Here is a 13,805-nt window from a genome sequence, read left to right as displayed (position 1 = left end):
ATGTCTTATTTTCACTTTTGACCTTTGACTGTTCTTCAGTAATGAATGGCTTACCCACATCATAGGCCATATCTACAAACAGAAAAACTACAAAATGCTAATGACACCTGCTGTAGTTCTTGTCTGATATACCATTTGGGGAAGATTAATAAGTTTAGAAATCACTGTAGCTAATCAATGACATACTTATAGAACTCTACAGTTTAGAAAACCCTTTCCTATTTCACTTTTTTTCTTTTATTCTTATATCACCCTGTGAAATAAAAGAATAGGCATAATTATACCCATTTAAAGATGAGAAAAGTAAACCTAGGCAAAGTCAAGTAATTTATCCAAAGTCACACAAATATATATATAAACATATATATATATTTATATATATATATTTGTCTCCAACTAGGACTTCTTACTCTTTTGGATGTTAGGGTTTTGTTTTTTTTTTTCCATAAAATCAGACTATTCTAAAAGCAAAACCAAAAATACCTTGTCTAAAACAAAGGCCACTTATTATGTTCTGCTGAAATATTTTTAAAGATCCTTACTAAGTGCTTTCATATTCTTTTGCTAATATATCTTGCAGATTGGATTTGTTATCCTGATTGCCTTTAATTTACACTTAATACTACTGTTACATTTAAAATTACATGTTTATACTTTGTAGTGAACTTGGCCCATTGATAGCTAATTTGTGCTTTACGTAAATAGTAAATTTTCACACTCTGAATATTTAAAATGAAATAAACATAAGCAATAAATATTTTGTTAAAACTTACAAAGCTTCTGGATTCATTATGCAGATGGATTCTGAACATCGACATTTCTTTGGATCATCATATGATATTCCCAGACTGAGTGCCAGCATCTGGGTGACAATAACTGAAAATGCCTCCAGAGTTATCTCCTTGGGGTACTATAATAACAACAAAGAAAATTCTAAGGAAAGATAATTCTCTAGAGGGTGGTAAAAAATAATTTTCTGGTTATGAATATTTTATTGTATCAAATGAAAGAGAATTAGGGACATATGGATCCTTGAACAGGTGAGAAGCTGAAGCTCTTCTTATGAAGTTTTACTGAGATAGAAGCATATTGAGTGTATGCCAAGCTTTGTGATAATTTAACAATTGGACACCTAACATAATTCTTAGGTAGTTACTATCAATATACAAAAGAATTGTTTTGATAAAGAAAATATACATTACACTGTTGGTTATATGGACCAGAATCTTCAACTCACCTAACTTCTTACAATAGCTCTAAAACTCATTTTGGATAATCCATATCATCTCCTCCAACCCCCAGTTCATGAAATGGCCATTAACCAAATTGCCCAATTTAAGTGCTCACCCTGCTGCCTACTAGGAACCTCATTGACACAGTGACGGGTATGAAAAGAAGCCACAGAAAACAGATCCTTCAGATGGCACTATTGGATTAGGTTGTTCATATATGTAACACAGATAACTTCCTTGCGAAAAAGAAATGGGGCATTGGTAATTCATGGTATGAAATGACATTATGATTTCTCAAATTATTACCAAAGCTGGCATAGGATATGATGCAGGAGGAGGAAGATAAAGACATTTAATTGTTATGGTGACAATAGGGATAATAAAGATTTTGGGGTCAACTAATTTCTTATAAGAGCCCTAAAGGATGCACATAATGAAGAATAGAAACGGAATACTGCAAATGAGCAATGGAAAATGCAAACGGGGAATCAGAAAGCCTCTGCAGCAGCAATGAAGTAACTCATGTGTAGTCATGGATTGACATGGCTGAGGACCAAGCTGGAACCCACCAGATTTGGTGGGAAAAGCATCAGATTTGGTGGGAAAAGCATTAGAATCTGAAACTTGGGAGGCGAACAATTGGAATAACATCTCTTTACTTCCCTTGCCAGCAGAGGAAGCCCTCTCCAAACAATGAGAGAGCTCCTGCATTTAAAAAAAAAAAAAAAAAAAAAGTTTTAGTGAAGATAGCTGGAACATTAGTCTCACTACCCCACATTGCCTCTAGGTCCAAATCAAGAATTAATTCTCAACATGGTCTTGAAGGAGAAGTATCGTGTACTGCTCTGGAAGGGGATAATTTATATTTTGAAAAGGATTGATCAGACAGTATGAAATAGAAGGCTGTACTGGAAAAAATTTATTGTAATTCATGACTTACCTGGGATTTTGTATTTAATGTGCCAAGTAAAAGCAGGAGTCATGTTAACTGAAGTTAGACTTAACGGGAGCCTACTGTCAGTAAGGTCAAAATAATGGAGCTTTGCTGGCATACTGTATGGTGAAAAAGTGCTGAGTTTCAGGAATATGGTAATATTGAATGAATCTACTGTGTGAAACCTGTTGGGTAACTACCTTGATCAAACATTCAAAGAGAGCTGGGAGGATATTTCCTTCAAGACACTTGGAAATGCTTTGCTGAAAGACACACCAATATCATCAAAAATCTCTGCTGGTTGTTGTTTTGTAGACTAGAGATGACGGTAGCACATAATTAATGCAATGGATCTGGGAGTTTCACTCTTGTTGCCTAGCTTGGAGTGCAATGGCATGATCTTGGCTCACTACAACCTCCACCTCCTGGGTTCAAGTGATTCTCCTGCCTCAGCCTCTCAAATAGCTGAGATTACAGGCACCTACCACTATGCCTGGCTAATTTTTGTATTTTTAGTAGAGACAGGGTTTCACCATGTTGCCCAGGCTGGTCTCAAACTCCTGACCCTCAAATGATCCACATGCCTCAGCCTCCCAAAGTGCTCGGATTACAGGCATGAGCCACCACGCCCAGCTGCAACAGGAACACTGGGACCAGGAGTGTTACAGGCCATGTGGCACGGCTTAACTGAGACAAGGTGGGTGCAATTACCACCATAAGCTAAAGGGGCTTACATATTATCAAAGCTGTTTTGACCTACAGGGATTATGATAATTATTTCAGGGACCCTAAAAATAAAATATATGAGCATCATACTGAAGGTTTTCTTGATATCTATGTCTGGTGGCAACAACTTAACATGAGTTGCTGTGATGCAGATTCCCAGACCTAAATCAATTCACAACCTCAGAGATTCTCAACTAAGAGAGTACCTTTAAAGAAGGAACCTGCCATACAGATGAAACTGTGACTATTCCTCCAAGCCTTCCACAGAGGGACCTGTAGCTATTCACTAGAATAACTGTGCATGCAGGAAAAGAAAATAGCTAGGACTTCTGGGGCTTATTGGATTCTGAGTCAGAACTAAAGTTACCCTGAAAAACTGAATACCATCTTAATCTACTGGTCTAAGTGCAGCCTTATGGAGGTCAAGTAGTCAGAAGAAACTTGTTTCAAGTTCATCTAACAGTACATCCAAAAGAACTTCAGATATGTCCTACTATTATTTTCCAAATCCCAGAATTATGCCTGGAATAGAAATACTAGCATGTATTGTCTGCTGACCAATGGAGTGAGACATATTATTGACAGGGAGGGCCAAGAGGAAGTGCCTGGAACTGCTCCCAAGATGATAAATGAAGAGTAATATGGCATCCCTTAGGGAATTGCATACTGCATATATTAGCGTCACCATTAAAGTTTGAAATTGTAGGAGTAATGATGCATGTCACATAATCATTTAACTTGTTTGTTTCCCTGGTGCAAAAGATAGATAATGACTGTAAATTATCCTCTGAAACTGATCTGGCTTTCTATATATCTAGGGCACTCTACCTGCCATCAACAGAAGCCAGTGATGAGCTTCCACCATTGCACTATGTCCCTGTTGGATTAGCCAGTCAACTGGAGATGGGTTTATTAGAGTGGACTGTTCATTCATTGAAGGAGCAATGATTTGTCCTCGTGTATCCCAGGTATGGATTTTCCTTGCCTGTCTGCAGTGATTCTAAAGCACCACATTCTTGTGCTTGAAGAATATCTTCTGCATCACCACACAATATTGTTTCTGACCAGGGTCACATCTTGTGGCCTAGTATTTATAGAAATGGGTTCATTACTACAAGATTTACTTACCACATGTCCTGTAACACAAAAGCAACAAGACTATAATGGCTGGCTAAAGATTCAGTTGTGGCCCCAGCTAAGGAACAACATCCAGAGAGGTAGGAAGGATGTCACTAATGATTTTTTAAATATCCCAAAGCAGCAGCCAAAACTTGGTGCCATTTCCCCCGTAGCCATTAGGCTTGAGTCTGAGAACAGAGTGAGTGTTGATGAGGAAAAATGGGATGGGAATTGCTAGATCAGTTGCTGCATATAGCTGGCAGAGGCTGTGGTGACTTACTATACTATATTGGGAATATACTATATTGGGAATAGCCCCAGGCTGGTGTGGCACTGCATGCAGAGTTACTCTGGGCCTATGGTTTCTGGTACGGTAGGGGTGAATTAGAGGCAGACATTTAACTTCCCCACCATTCTGGGACCATTTGTGAAAGGCTCACACCTGTCTCATCACACAGGAATCACTGGGAGTGCTGGTAGGGTTAAGCCATCTGGGGTCAGTTGGAGATGAAAAACAGTGGTGGGGCTCACAGTGATAAACACATGATTCTTTGGGGTTGCTCTTCATTCTGGCCCACGGAGGTGCTACACCAGAGAGACTAGCCAACAGCATCATACTGCAGGAAACATGATACAGATTCCAAACATACAAAAATACTGCCTAGCCAGGGAAGACAACCTACAATCCTGCTCCATCAGAAACAATCACAGAACCCAGCCAGTATCCCCACCTGATGTTAGAGTCCAGCCAGTGGTCTCACTAGACCACAGAGCACAGCCAGCTATACCATTTGACCTCAGAGTACGGGAAGCAACCAATCCCAACTAGAGAACCCAACACCAAGGTCTGCCTATCCACGGTTGTAACCAATGACATCCAGAATCCCAGGTTACAGTAAAAGTAAAGGTCTGCTACCAGAAAAGAATATGTGCAAAAGCTAGAAGAGGTGACCATCTCCTCAAATGCATAGAGACACAAGGATTATGAAAAATCAGGAAAATATGACATCACAAAAAGAAACTAATAAAGCTCCTGCAGTGTACCCAGAAGAAAGGAGATTTATGAAATGACTGACAAAGAATTCAAAATAATCCTCTTCTAGGAGATGTTGGTCAAAGAATGGATATTTAAAGATAGATAGGAAGAATACATTCAGGAGTTCTATTGTACAGCTTGGTAACTACAATTAACGATGATAAATTATATTCTTAAAAAATGCTAAGAGAGTGGATGTTAAGCATTCTCACCATAAAAATGATAAGTATGTGAGGCAATGTATTTGTTAGCTAGATTTAACCATTCTACAGTGTATATAGTCTTCAAAACATCACGTTGTGCATAGTAAAGGCAGACAATTTTATATGTCAATTTAAAAAATAAATGAATTTGAAATAAAAGAGAAAACAATCATTCTCTGCTCACATAGTCATGAATCTTTGTTCCTTTTTTTATCTTGTGAAACCACAAGTTTATCTAGTGAAAACCACATTTTCACTATTCCTAATTTCCTTATTAACTTCTCTCTTTCACTCATCAGTTCAAATTCCTTTACATACGCCCTCAATTTCCTTGCCATCTTTTCACTTCATAATGACTTGGCAAAAATATGATACATCAGTCTTCAAAATGCTGAGGTAGGAAGATGTTAGGACAAAGATTCTATACCTATCCCAATTATCAATCAAATGTTAAGACAAAATAAAAGTGTTTTCATTGAAGGGGATAGGGCCAAGATGGCTGATTAGAGGCAGCTACAGTCCCCAGCTCTCCTGGAAAGGAATGAAAACGGCAAGTGAATTCTGCACTTTCAACTGAGGTATCCAGGTTCTTACGTTGGGACTGACCAGGCAAACAGTTTGACCCACGGAGAGCAAGGAAAAGCAGGGTGGGGTGATGGCCCGCCCAGGAGTGGCATGTAGCCAGGGGAGACCCCATCCCCAGCGAAGGGAAGTGATGAGTGATTGTGCAGCCCCACCTGGAAAACCGTGCTTTTCCCATGGCTCTTTGCAAACCATGGATCAGGAGATCCCCTCATGAGCCCATGCCACCAGGGCCTTGGGTCCAAAGCACAGAGCCTCAGGGAAGCAGCCATTTGGGCACACATGGACACCCAGGAGTTTTGAATATCCTATCCCCAGGAATTCCTGCCAGATGGGAGATCGGTTCATGCATTCCCGTAGGCAGGGAGCCAAGCAGTGTCGTTCTACAGGCCCCACTTCCACAGCATCGCATAAGTTAAGACCCACTGACTTGGAATTCAAGCCAGCCAACAGCAGCAGGCTGGAGACTGACTGAAACGGACTGAGTTCCTTGGGGAAGGAGCAGCCACATCTCTGTGCTTTGAGTTGGCCATTCTAGCCTGCTGTCTCTGGATACTCCAGGTGGTCCAGAGTAGAACTCTGATCTCTCTCTGGGATGGAGCTTCCAGGGGGAAGGGGTGGCCATAGTCTCTGTGGTTCAGCTGACTATGCCTTTCCAGCCTGCTGGCTCTAGAGAGTCTGGGTGGTCTAGATGAGGAGGGCTCCCCCAAACACAGCACATCTGCTCTGTGAAGGGGCAGCCAGACTACTTCTTTAAGTGGGTCCCTGATCCCATTCCTCCTGACTGGGTGAGACCTCCTACAGACACCACCTACAGGAGTATATGGGCCAGTATAAGGTCAGTGCCCTCCTGGGATGGAGCTCATAGAGGAAGAAGCAGGCTGCCATCTTTGCTGTTTCCTAGCCTTCATTGGTGATACCTCCAGGTGCAGGAGACAGTGAGGCAACTAGGGTCTGGAGTGAACCCCCAGCAAACTGCAGCAGCCCTGTGAAAGAGTGGCCTGACAGTTAAAAGGAAAAACAAACAGAAAGCAACAACAACATCAACAAAAAGAGGCCCCACAAAAACCCCATTCGAAGGTCAGCAACCTCAAAGATCAAAGGTAGATAGCCCACAAAGATGAGAAAAATCAATGCAAAAACACTGAAAACTCAAAAAGCCAGAATGTCTCTGCTCCTCAAATGAACCCAACATCTCGCAGCAAGGGCACAGAACTGGGCTGAGGCAGAGATGACTGAAATGACAGAGGTAGTCTTCAGAAGTGGGTAATAACAAACTTTGTTGTGCTAAAGGAGAAAGTTCTAACCCAATGCAAAGAAGCTAACCATCATAATAAAACAATACAGGAGCAGATAAAGAGAATAGCCAGTTTATAAAGGATCATAACTGAACTGATGGAGGTGAAAAATCCAACACAAGAAATTCACAATGCAATCACAAGTATCAATAGCAGAATAGACCAAGAGGAGGAAAAAATAGCAGAGCTTGAAGACTATCTTTCTGAAAAAGACATTCAGGCAAGAACAGACTAAAAATAAGTAAAAGGAACTAACAAAATCTCTGAGAAATATGAGATTATATAAAAAGACTGAACCTACAACTGATTAAGGTACCTGAAAGAGACAGGGAGAACAGAACCAAGTTGGAAAACAGACTTCAGGATATCATCCAGGAGAACTTCCTCGACCTAACAAGACAGACCAACACTCAAATTCAGGAAATCCAGAGAACCCCAGTAAGATACTCTATGAGAAACTCAGCCCCAAGACACATAATCATCAGATTCACCAAGATCAAACTGAAAGTAAAAAAATATGTTAAGGCAGTCAGATGGAAAGGCCAGGTCACCTAAAAGGGAAGCCCATCAGAATAACAGCAGACTTTTCAGCGGAAACCTTGCAAGCCAGAAGAGATTGGGGCCCAATATTCAACATTCTTATAGAAAAGAATTTTCAACCCAGAATTTCATATTCAGCCAAACTAAGCTTCATAAGCAAAAGAGCAATAAGATCCTTTTCAGACAGGCAAATGCTGAGGGAATACATCACCACCAGGCCTGCCTCACAAGAGCTCCTGAAGGAAGCACTAAATATGAAAATGAAAAACAATTATCAGCCACTACCAAAACTGAAGTACACAGATCAGTACATAGATCAGTAACACTATGAAGCAACCACATAAAAAAGTCTGCAAAATAACCAACTAGTATCGTGATGACAGGATCAAATTCACACAGAACAATATTAACCTTAAATGTAAATAGGCTAAATGTATATAGGCTAAATGCCCCAATTGAAAGACACAAATGACAAGATGAATAAAGAGTCAAGACCCATTGGTATAGTGCCTTCAAGATACCCATCTCATGTGCAAAGACACATAGGCTCAAAATAAAGGGATGGCTGGGAGCAATCACTGAAGCCTGTAATCCCAGCACTTTGGGAGGCCAAGGTGGGCAGATCACTTGAGGTCAAGAGTTCAAGACCAGCCTGGCCAACATGGTGAAATCCTGTCTCTACTAAAAACACAAAAAATTAGCCAAGCATGGTGGTATGTGCCTGTAATCCCAGCTACTTGGAAGGCTGAGGCAAGAGAATCTCTTGAACCTGGGAGGCAGAGGTTGCAGTGAGCCGAGATCATGCCATGGCACTCCAGCCTGGGCAATAGAGTGAGACTCTTGTCTCCAAAAAAACAAAAAATAAATAAAAAAAGGAAGAGATGAAGAAAAATTTACCAAGCAAATGGAAAACAGAAAAAAGTTGGAGCTGCAATCCTAGTTTCTTACAAAACAGACTTTAAACCATCAAAGATTAAAAAAGACAAAGAAAGGCATTACATAATGGTAAAGGGTTCAATTCAACAAGAAGAGCTAACTATCCTAAATATATAAGCACCCGATAAAGGAGCACCCAGATTCATAAAGCAGGTTGTTAGAGACCTACAAAGAGACTTAGACTCCCACACAATAATAGTGGGAGATTTTAACACCTCACTGACAATATTAGACAAATCATTGGGACAGAAAATGAATAAAGATATACAGGACTTGAACTCAGCTCTGGATCAAGTGGACCTGAGACATATCTACAGAAATCTCCACCCAAAATCAAGAGAATATACATTCTTCTCATCACCACATGGCACTTACTGTAAAATCAATCACATAATCGAAAGTAAAACACTCCTTAGCAAATGCAAAAGAACTGTAATCATAAGTCTCTCAAATCACAGCACAATCAAATTAGAACTCAAAATTAAGAAACTCACTTGAAACTACACAACCACATAGACATTGAACAACATGCTCCTGAAGGACTCCTGGGTAAATAATGGAATTAAGGCAGATATCAAGAAGTTCTTAGAAACTAATGAGAACAAAGAGACAACATACTGGGATGCACGCTAAAGCCATGTTAAGAGAGAAATCCATAGGACTAAATGGCTACATCAAAAAGTTAGAAATACCTCAAATCAACAACCTAACATGCCAACTAAAAGAACAAGAGAACCAAAAGCAACCAAACCCCAAAGCTAGCAGAAGACAAGAAATAACCAAGATTAGAGCAGAACTGAAGGAGACAGAGACACAAAAAAACCTTCAAAAAATCAATGAATCCAGGAGCTGATTTTTTGAAAAAATTAATAAAACAGATAAACCAGTAGCTAGACTAGTAAAAAAGAAAAGAGAGAAGAATCAAATAGATACAATCATAAATGATAAGGGGGATATCACCGTGGACCCCACAGAAATACAAACAATCATCAGAGAATACTATAAACACCTCTATGCACAGAAACTAGAAAATCTAGAAGAAATGGATGAATTATTGGACATATAACACCCTCCCAAGACTGAACCAGGAAGAAACTGAATCCCTGAATAAACAAATAATGAGTTCTGAAATGGAGGCAGAACTAATGAATAGCCTACTAACCAAAAAAAGCCCAGGACCAGATGAATTTACAGCTAACATTCTACCAGAGGTAGAAAGAAGAGCTGGTACCATTTCTACTGAAACTATTCCAAACAATTGAAAAGAAGAGACTCCTCCCCAATTCATTTTATGAACCCAGCATCATCCTAATATCAAAACCTGGCAGAAATACAACAAAAAAAGAAAACTTCAGGCCAATATCTCTGATGAACATCGATGCAAAAATCCTCAATAAAATACTGGCAAACTGAATCCAGCTGCACATCAAAAAGCTTATCCACTATGATCAACTTGGCTTCATCCCCAGGATGCAAGGTTGGTTTCACCATACACAAATCAATAAATGTGATTCATCACATAAACAGAACTAAAGACAAAAACCACATGATTATCTCAATAGATGCAGAAAAGTCATTTCGAAAAAAATTTCATGTTAAAATCTCTCAGTAGACTAGGTATTGAAAGAATGAATATAACTCAAAATATTAAGAACCATCTATGGAAAACCCAAAGCCAATGTCATACTGAATGGGCATAAGCTACAAACATTCCCCTTATAAACTGGCACAAGACAAGGATGCCCTCTCTCATCATTCCTATTCAACATAATACTGGAAGTTCTGGCCAGGACAATAAGGCAAAATTAAAAAAAAAAAAAAAGGAATTCAAATAGAAAGAGAGGAAGTCATATTGTCTTCGTTTGCAAATGACATGATCCTATACCTAGAAAACCTCATCCTCTCAGCCCAAAAGCTCCTTAAGCTAATATGCAACTGCAGCAATGTCTCAGGATACAAAATCAATGTGCAAAAATAACTAGTATTCCTACACCAACAACAGAAAAGCAGAGAGCGAAATCATGAATGAACTCCCACTCACAGTTGCTACAAAGAGAATAAAATACATAGGAATACAGCTAACAAGAGAAGTGAAGGACCTCTTCAAGAGAACTACAAACCACTGCTCGAGAGAATTAGAGAGGACACAAACAATTGAAAAATATTCCATATTCATAAATAGAATCAATATCATGAAAATGGCCATATTGCCCAAAGCAATTTATAGATTGATTCAATGCTATTTCCATTAAACTACCATTGACATTCTTCGCAGAATTAGAAAAAAAAACTATTTTAAAAATCATATGGAACCAAGAAAGAGTTCAAATAGCCAAGACAATCCTAAGAAAAAAGAACAAAGCTGGAGGCATCACACTACCCAACTTCAAACTATACTACAAGGCTACAGTAACCAAAACAGCATGGTACTAGTACAAGAACAGACACAGACCAATGGAACAGAACAGAGAACTCAGAAATAAGACCACACACCTACAACCATCTGATCTTCAACAGACCTGACAAAAACAAGCAATGGGGAAAGGATTCCCTATTTAATAAATGGATCTGGCAAAACTGGCTAGCCATATGCAGAAAATTGAAACTGGACTCCTTCCTTACACCTTATACAAAAATTAAGTTGGTTAGGCATGGTGGCTCATGCCTGTAACCCCAACACTTTGGGAGGCCAGAGCAGGTGCATCACATGAGGACAGGAGTTTGAGACCAGCCTGAACAACACAGTGAAACCTTGTTTTTACTAAAACTACAAAAATTATCCAGGTGTGGTGGTGTACATCTGTAATCCCAGCTATTGGCAAGTCTGAAGCAAGAGAATCGCTTGAACCTTGGAGGCAGAGGTTGCAGTGAGCCTAGATTGTGCCACTGCACTCCAGTCTGGGCTACAGAGTGAGACCCTGTCTAAAAAAAAACAACAACAAATTAACCCAATATGGATTAAAAACTTAAATGTAAAACCCAAAACTATCAAAACCTTTGAAGAAAATCTAGGCAATGCCATTCAGGACAGATGCATGGGAAAAGATTTCATGACAAAAATGCCAAAAGCAATTGTAATAAAAGCAAAAATTGACAAATGGGATTTAATTAAACTGAAGAGCTTCTGCACAGCAAAATAAACTATCATCTGAGTGAACAGACAACTTACAGAATGGGAGAAAATGTTTGCAATCTATCCATCTGACAAAGGTCTAATATCCACAGTCTACAAGGAACTTAAACATATTTACAAGGGAAAAAAATTAGAAAGTGGAGAAAGGACATGAACAGACACTTCTCGAAAGAAGACATTCGTGTGGCCAAAAAACATGAAAACATACTCAACAGCACTGATCATTAGACAAGTGCAAATTAAAACCACAATGAGATACCATCTCACACCAGTCAGAATGGCGATTATTAAAAAGTCAAGAAACAACAGATGCTAGCAAAGCCATGGAGAAATAGGAATATGTTTCTTTGTTTGTTTGTTTGGTTGGTTGGTTGGTTGGTTGGTTGGTTTTTGAGACGGAGTCTCGCTCTCATTGCCCAGGCTGCAGTGCAATTGCACGATCTCTGCTCACTGCAACCTCCGCCTCCCGGGTTCAAGCAATTCTCCTGCATCAGTCTCCCAAGTAGCTGGGATTACAGGCACCTGCCATCACACCCGGCAAATTTTTGTATTTTTAGAAGAGACAAGGTTTCACCATGTTGGTCAGGCTGGTCTCAAACTCCTGACCTCGCGATCTGCCCACCTCAGTCTCCCAAAGTGCTGGGATTATAGGCGTGAGCCACCGCGGCCAGCCTGGAACATGTTTACACTGTTGATGAGAATGTAAATTAGTTCAGCCATTGTGGAAGACACTGTGGCAATTCCTCAAAGATCTAGAGGCAGAAACACCATAAGGAATATAAATCATTCTATTATAAAGACACATGCACCCGTATGTTCATTGCAGCACTATTCACAATAGCAAAGACATGGAATCAACCCAAATGCCCATCAATAGTAGAGTGGATAAAGAAAATGTGATACATATACAAATGTGATACATATACACCATGGAATACTACGTATGCAGTCGTAAAAAGGAATGACTTTGCAGTGACATGGATGGATCTGGAAGCCATTATCCTCAGCAAACTAACACAGTAACAGAAAACAACGCCACATGTTCTCACTTTTAAGTGGGAGCTGAACAATAAGAACACATGGACACAGGGAGGGGAACAACACACACTGGGGCCTGTCGGGGGGGCCAGGGAAGGGAGAGCACCAGGATAAACAGCTAATGTATGTGGGGCTTAATACTTAGCTGATGGGTTGATAGGTGCAGAGAACCACCATGGCACACATTTATCTATGTAACAAACCTACACATCCTGCACATGTACCCCAGAACTTAAACTCTGAAGGAAAAAAGTGTTTTCATTGATAAAATAGCTCAATGTTTGCGATTCATACACACTGTGTTAAAAAAAAAATCAAGAGTTATTCCAGAAAAGTAGTAAAAGATTCCAAGAAAAGGAAGATGGGATTACATTTTCTGTGGCAGCTGGTTTCACCCATAACAAGTAAAAAAGTTAGAAAAAAAAGTCAGTGCTCCATTAGATTCTGATGCCTAAAATATCCTCCTTTGACCATCAAAGCTTTACTGGCATAAGAAATATTTATTTCTTTATCCAATAGTTAATATTATTTATATATTTATAATACTGTAAAATGTTATTTATTTATTTAATTCTTACATCAATCTCTAGACAAAGTGCAAAAGCCCTACAGAATTAGTTATAAATTATCTAAACCTTGACAATGGGTATAAGAAACATACAATTACATTACACCTCTTACTGTTCACAGCAAGCAAACAGTAGACATTGTGTAACATATATATAGATATTATGTAAAATCAAAAATAAGAACCAATATTCAAATATATATATTTATATATATGTTTATACTTATATATTTATATAAAAATATATATATTTAAACATAAGCAACAAGTAGAGAGAGTGGACTCGACATATCAAATATAATATTACCAATATTGTCTACAGTTTATAAATTAAAATAGAAGTAAGGGCATACATATTTTTAAATAAATAAATTTAACCAACAGAAGAACTTAAATGGAAATTATTAAATTCTTCAATAGGACTAAATGAAGGGGTAGAAAGTTTTACTATCACTTTTCG

The 13,805-nt window shown here is 39.0% G+C and overlaps 1 protein-coding gene across 2 annotated transcripts in view; it reads right to left on the bottom strand.

The window, feature by feature from the left end:
• The window catches only part of ADAM32 (ADAM metallopeptidase domain 32), a 164,252-nt gene that overhangs the window by 87,756 nt on the left and 62,691 nt on the right, over window positions 1–13,805 (bottom strand). For both annotated transcript variants that reach the window (XM_021942240.2, XM_021942239.2), the window contains exon 11: window positions 774–910. In XM_021942240.2, coding sequence (XP_021797932.2) covers window positions 774–910 — 137 coding nt within the window. The remainder of the gene's footprint in view (window positions 1–773; window positions 911–13,805) is intronic.

Source organism: Papio anubis, chromosome 8 (assembly GCF_008728515.1).
Source record: "Papio anubis isolate 15944 chromosome 8, Panubis1.0, whole genome shotgun sequence".
Classification (NCBI taxonomy): domain Eukaryota; kingdom Metazoa; phylum Chordata; class Mammalia; order Primates; family Cercopithecidae; genus Papio; species Papio anubis.
Note: the sequence above shows the minus strand (reverse complement) of the source record. Positions and strands in the feature narration are given on the sequence as shown.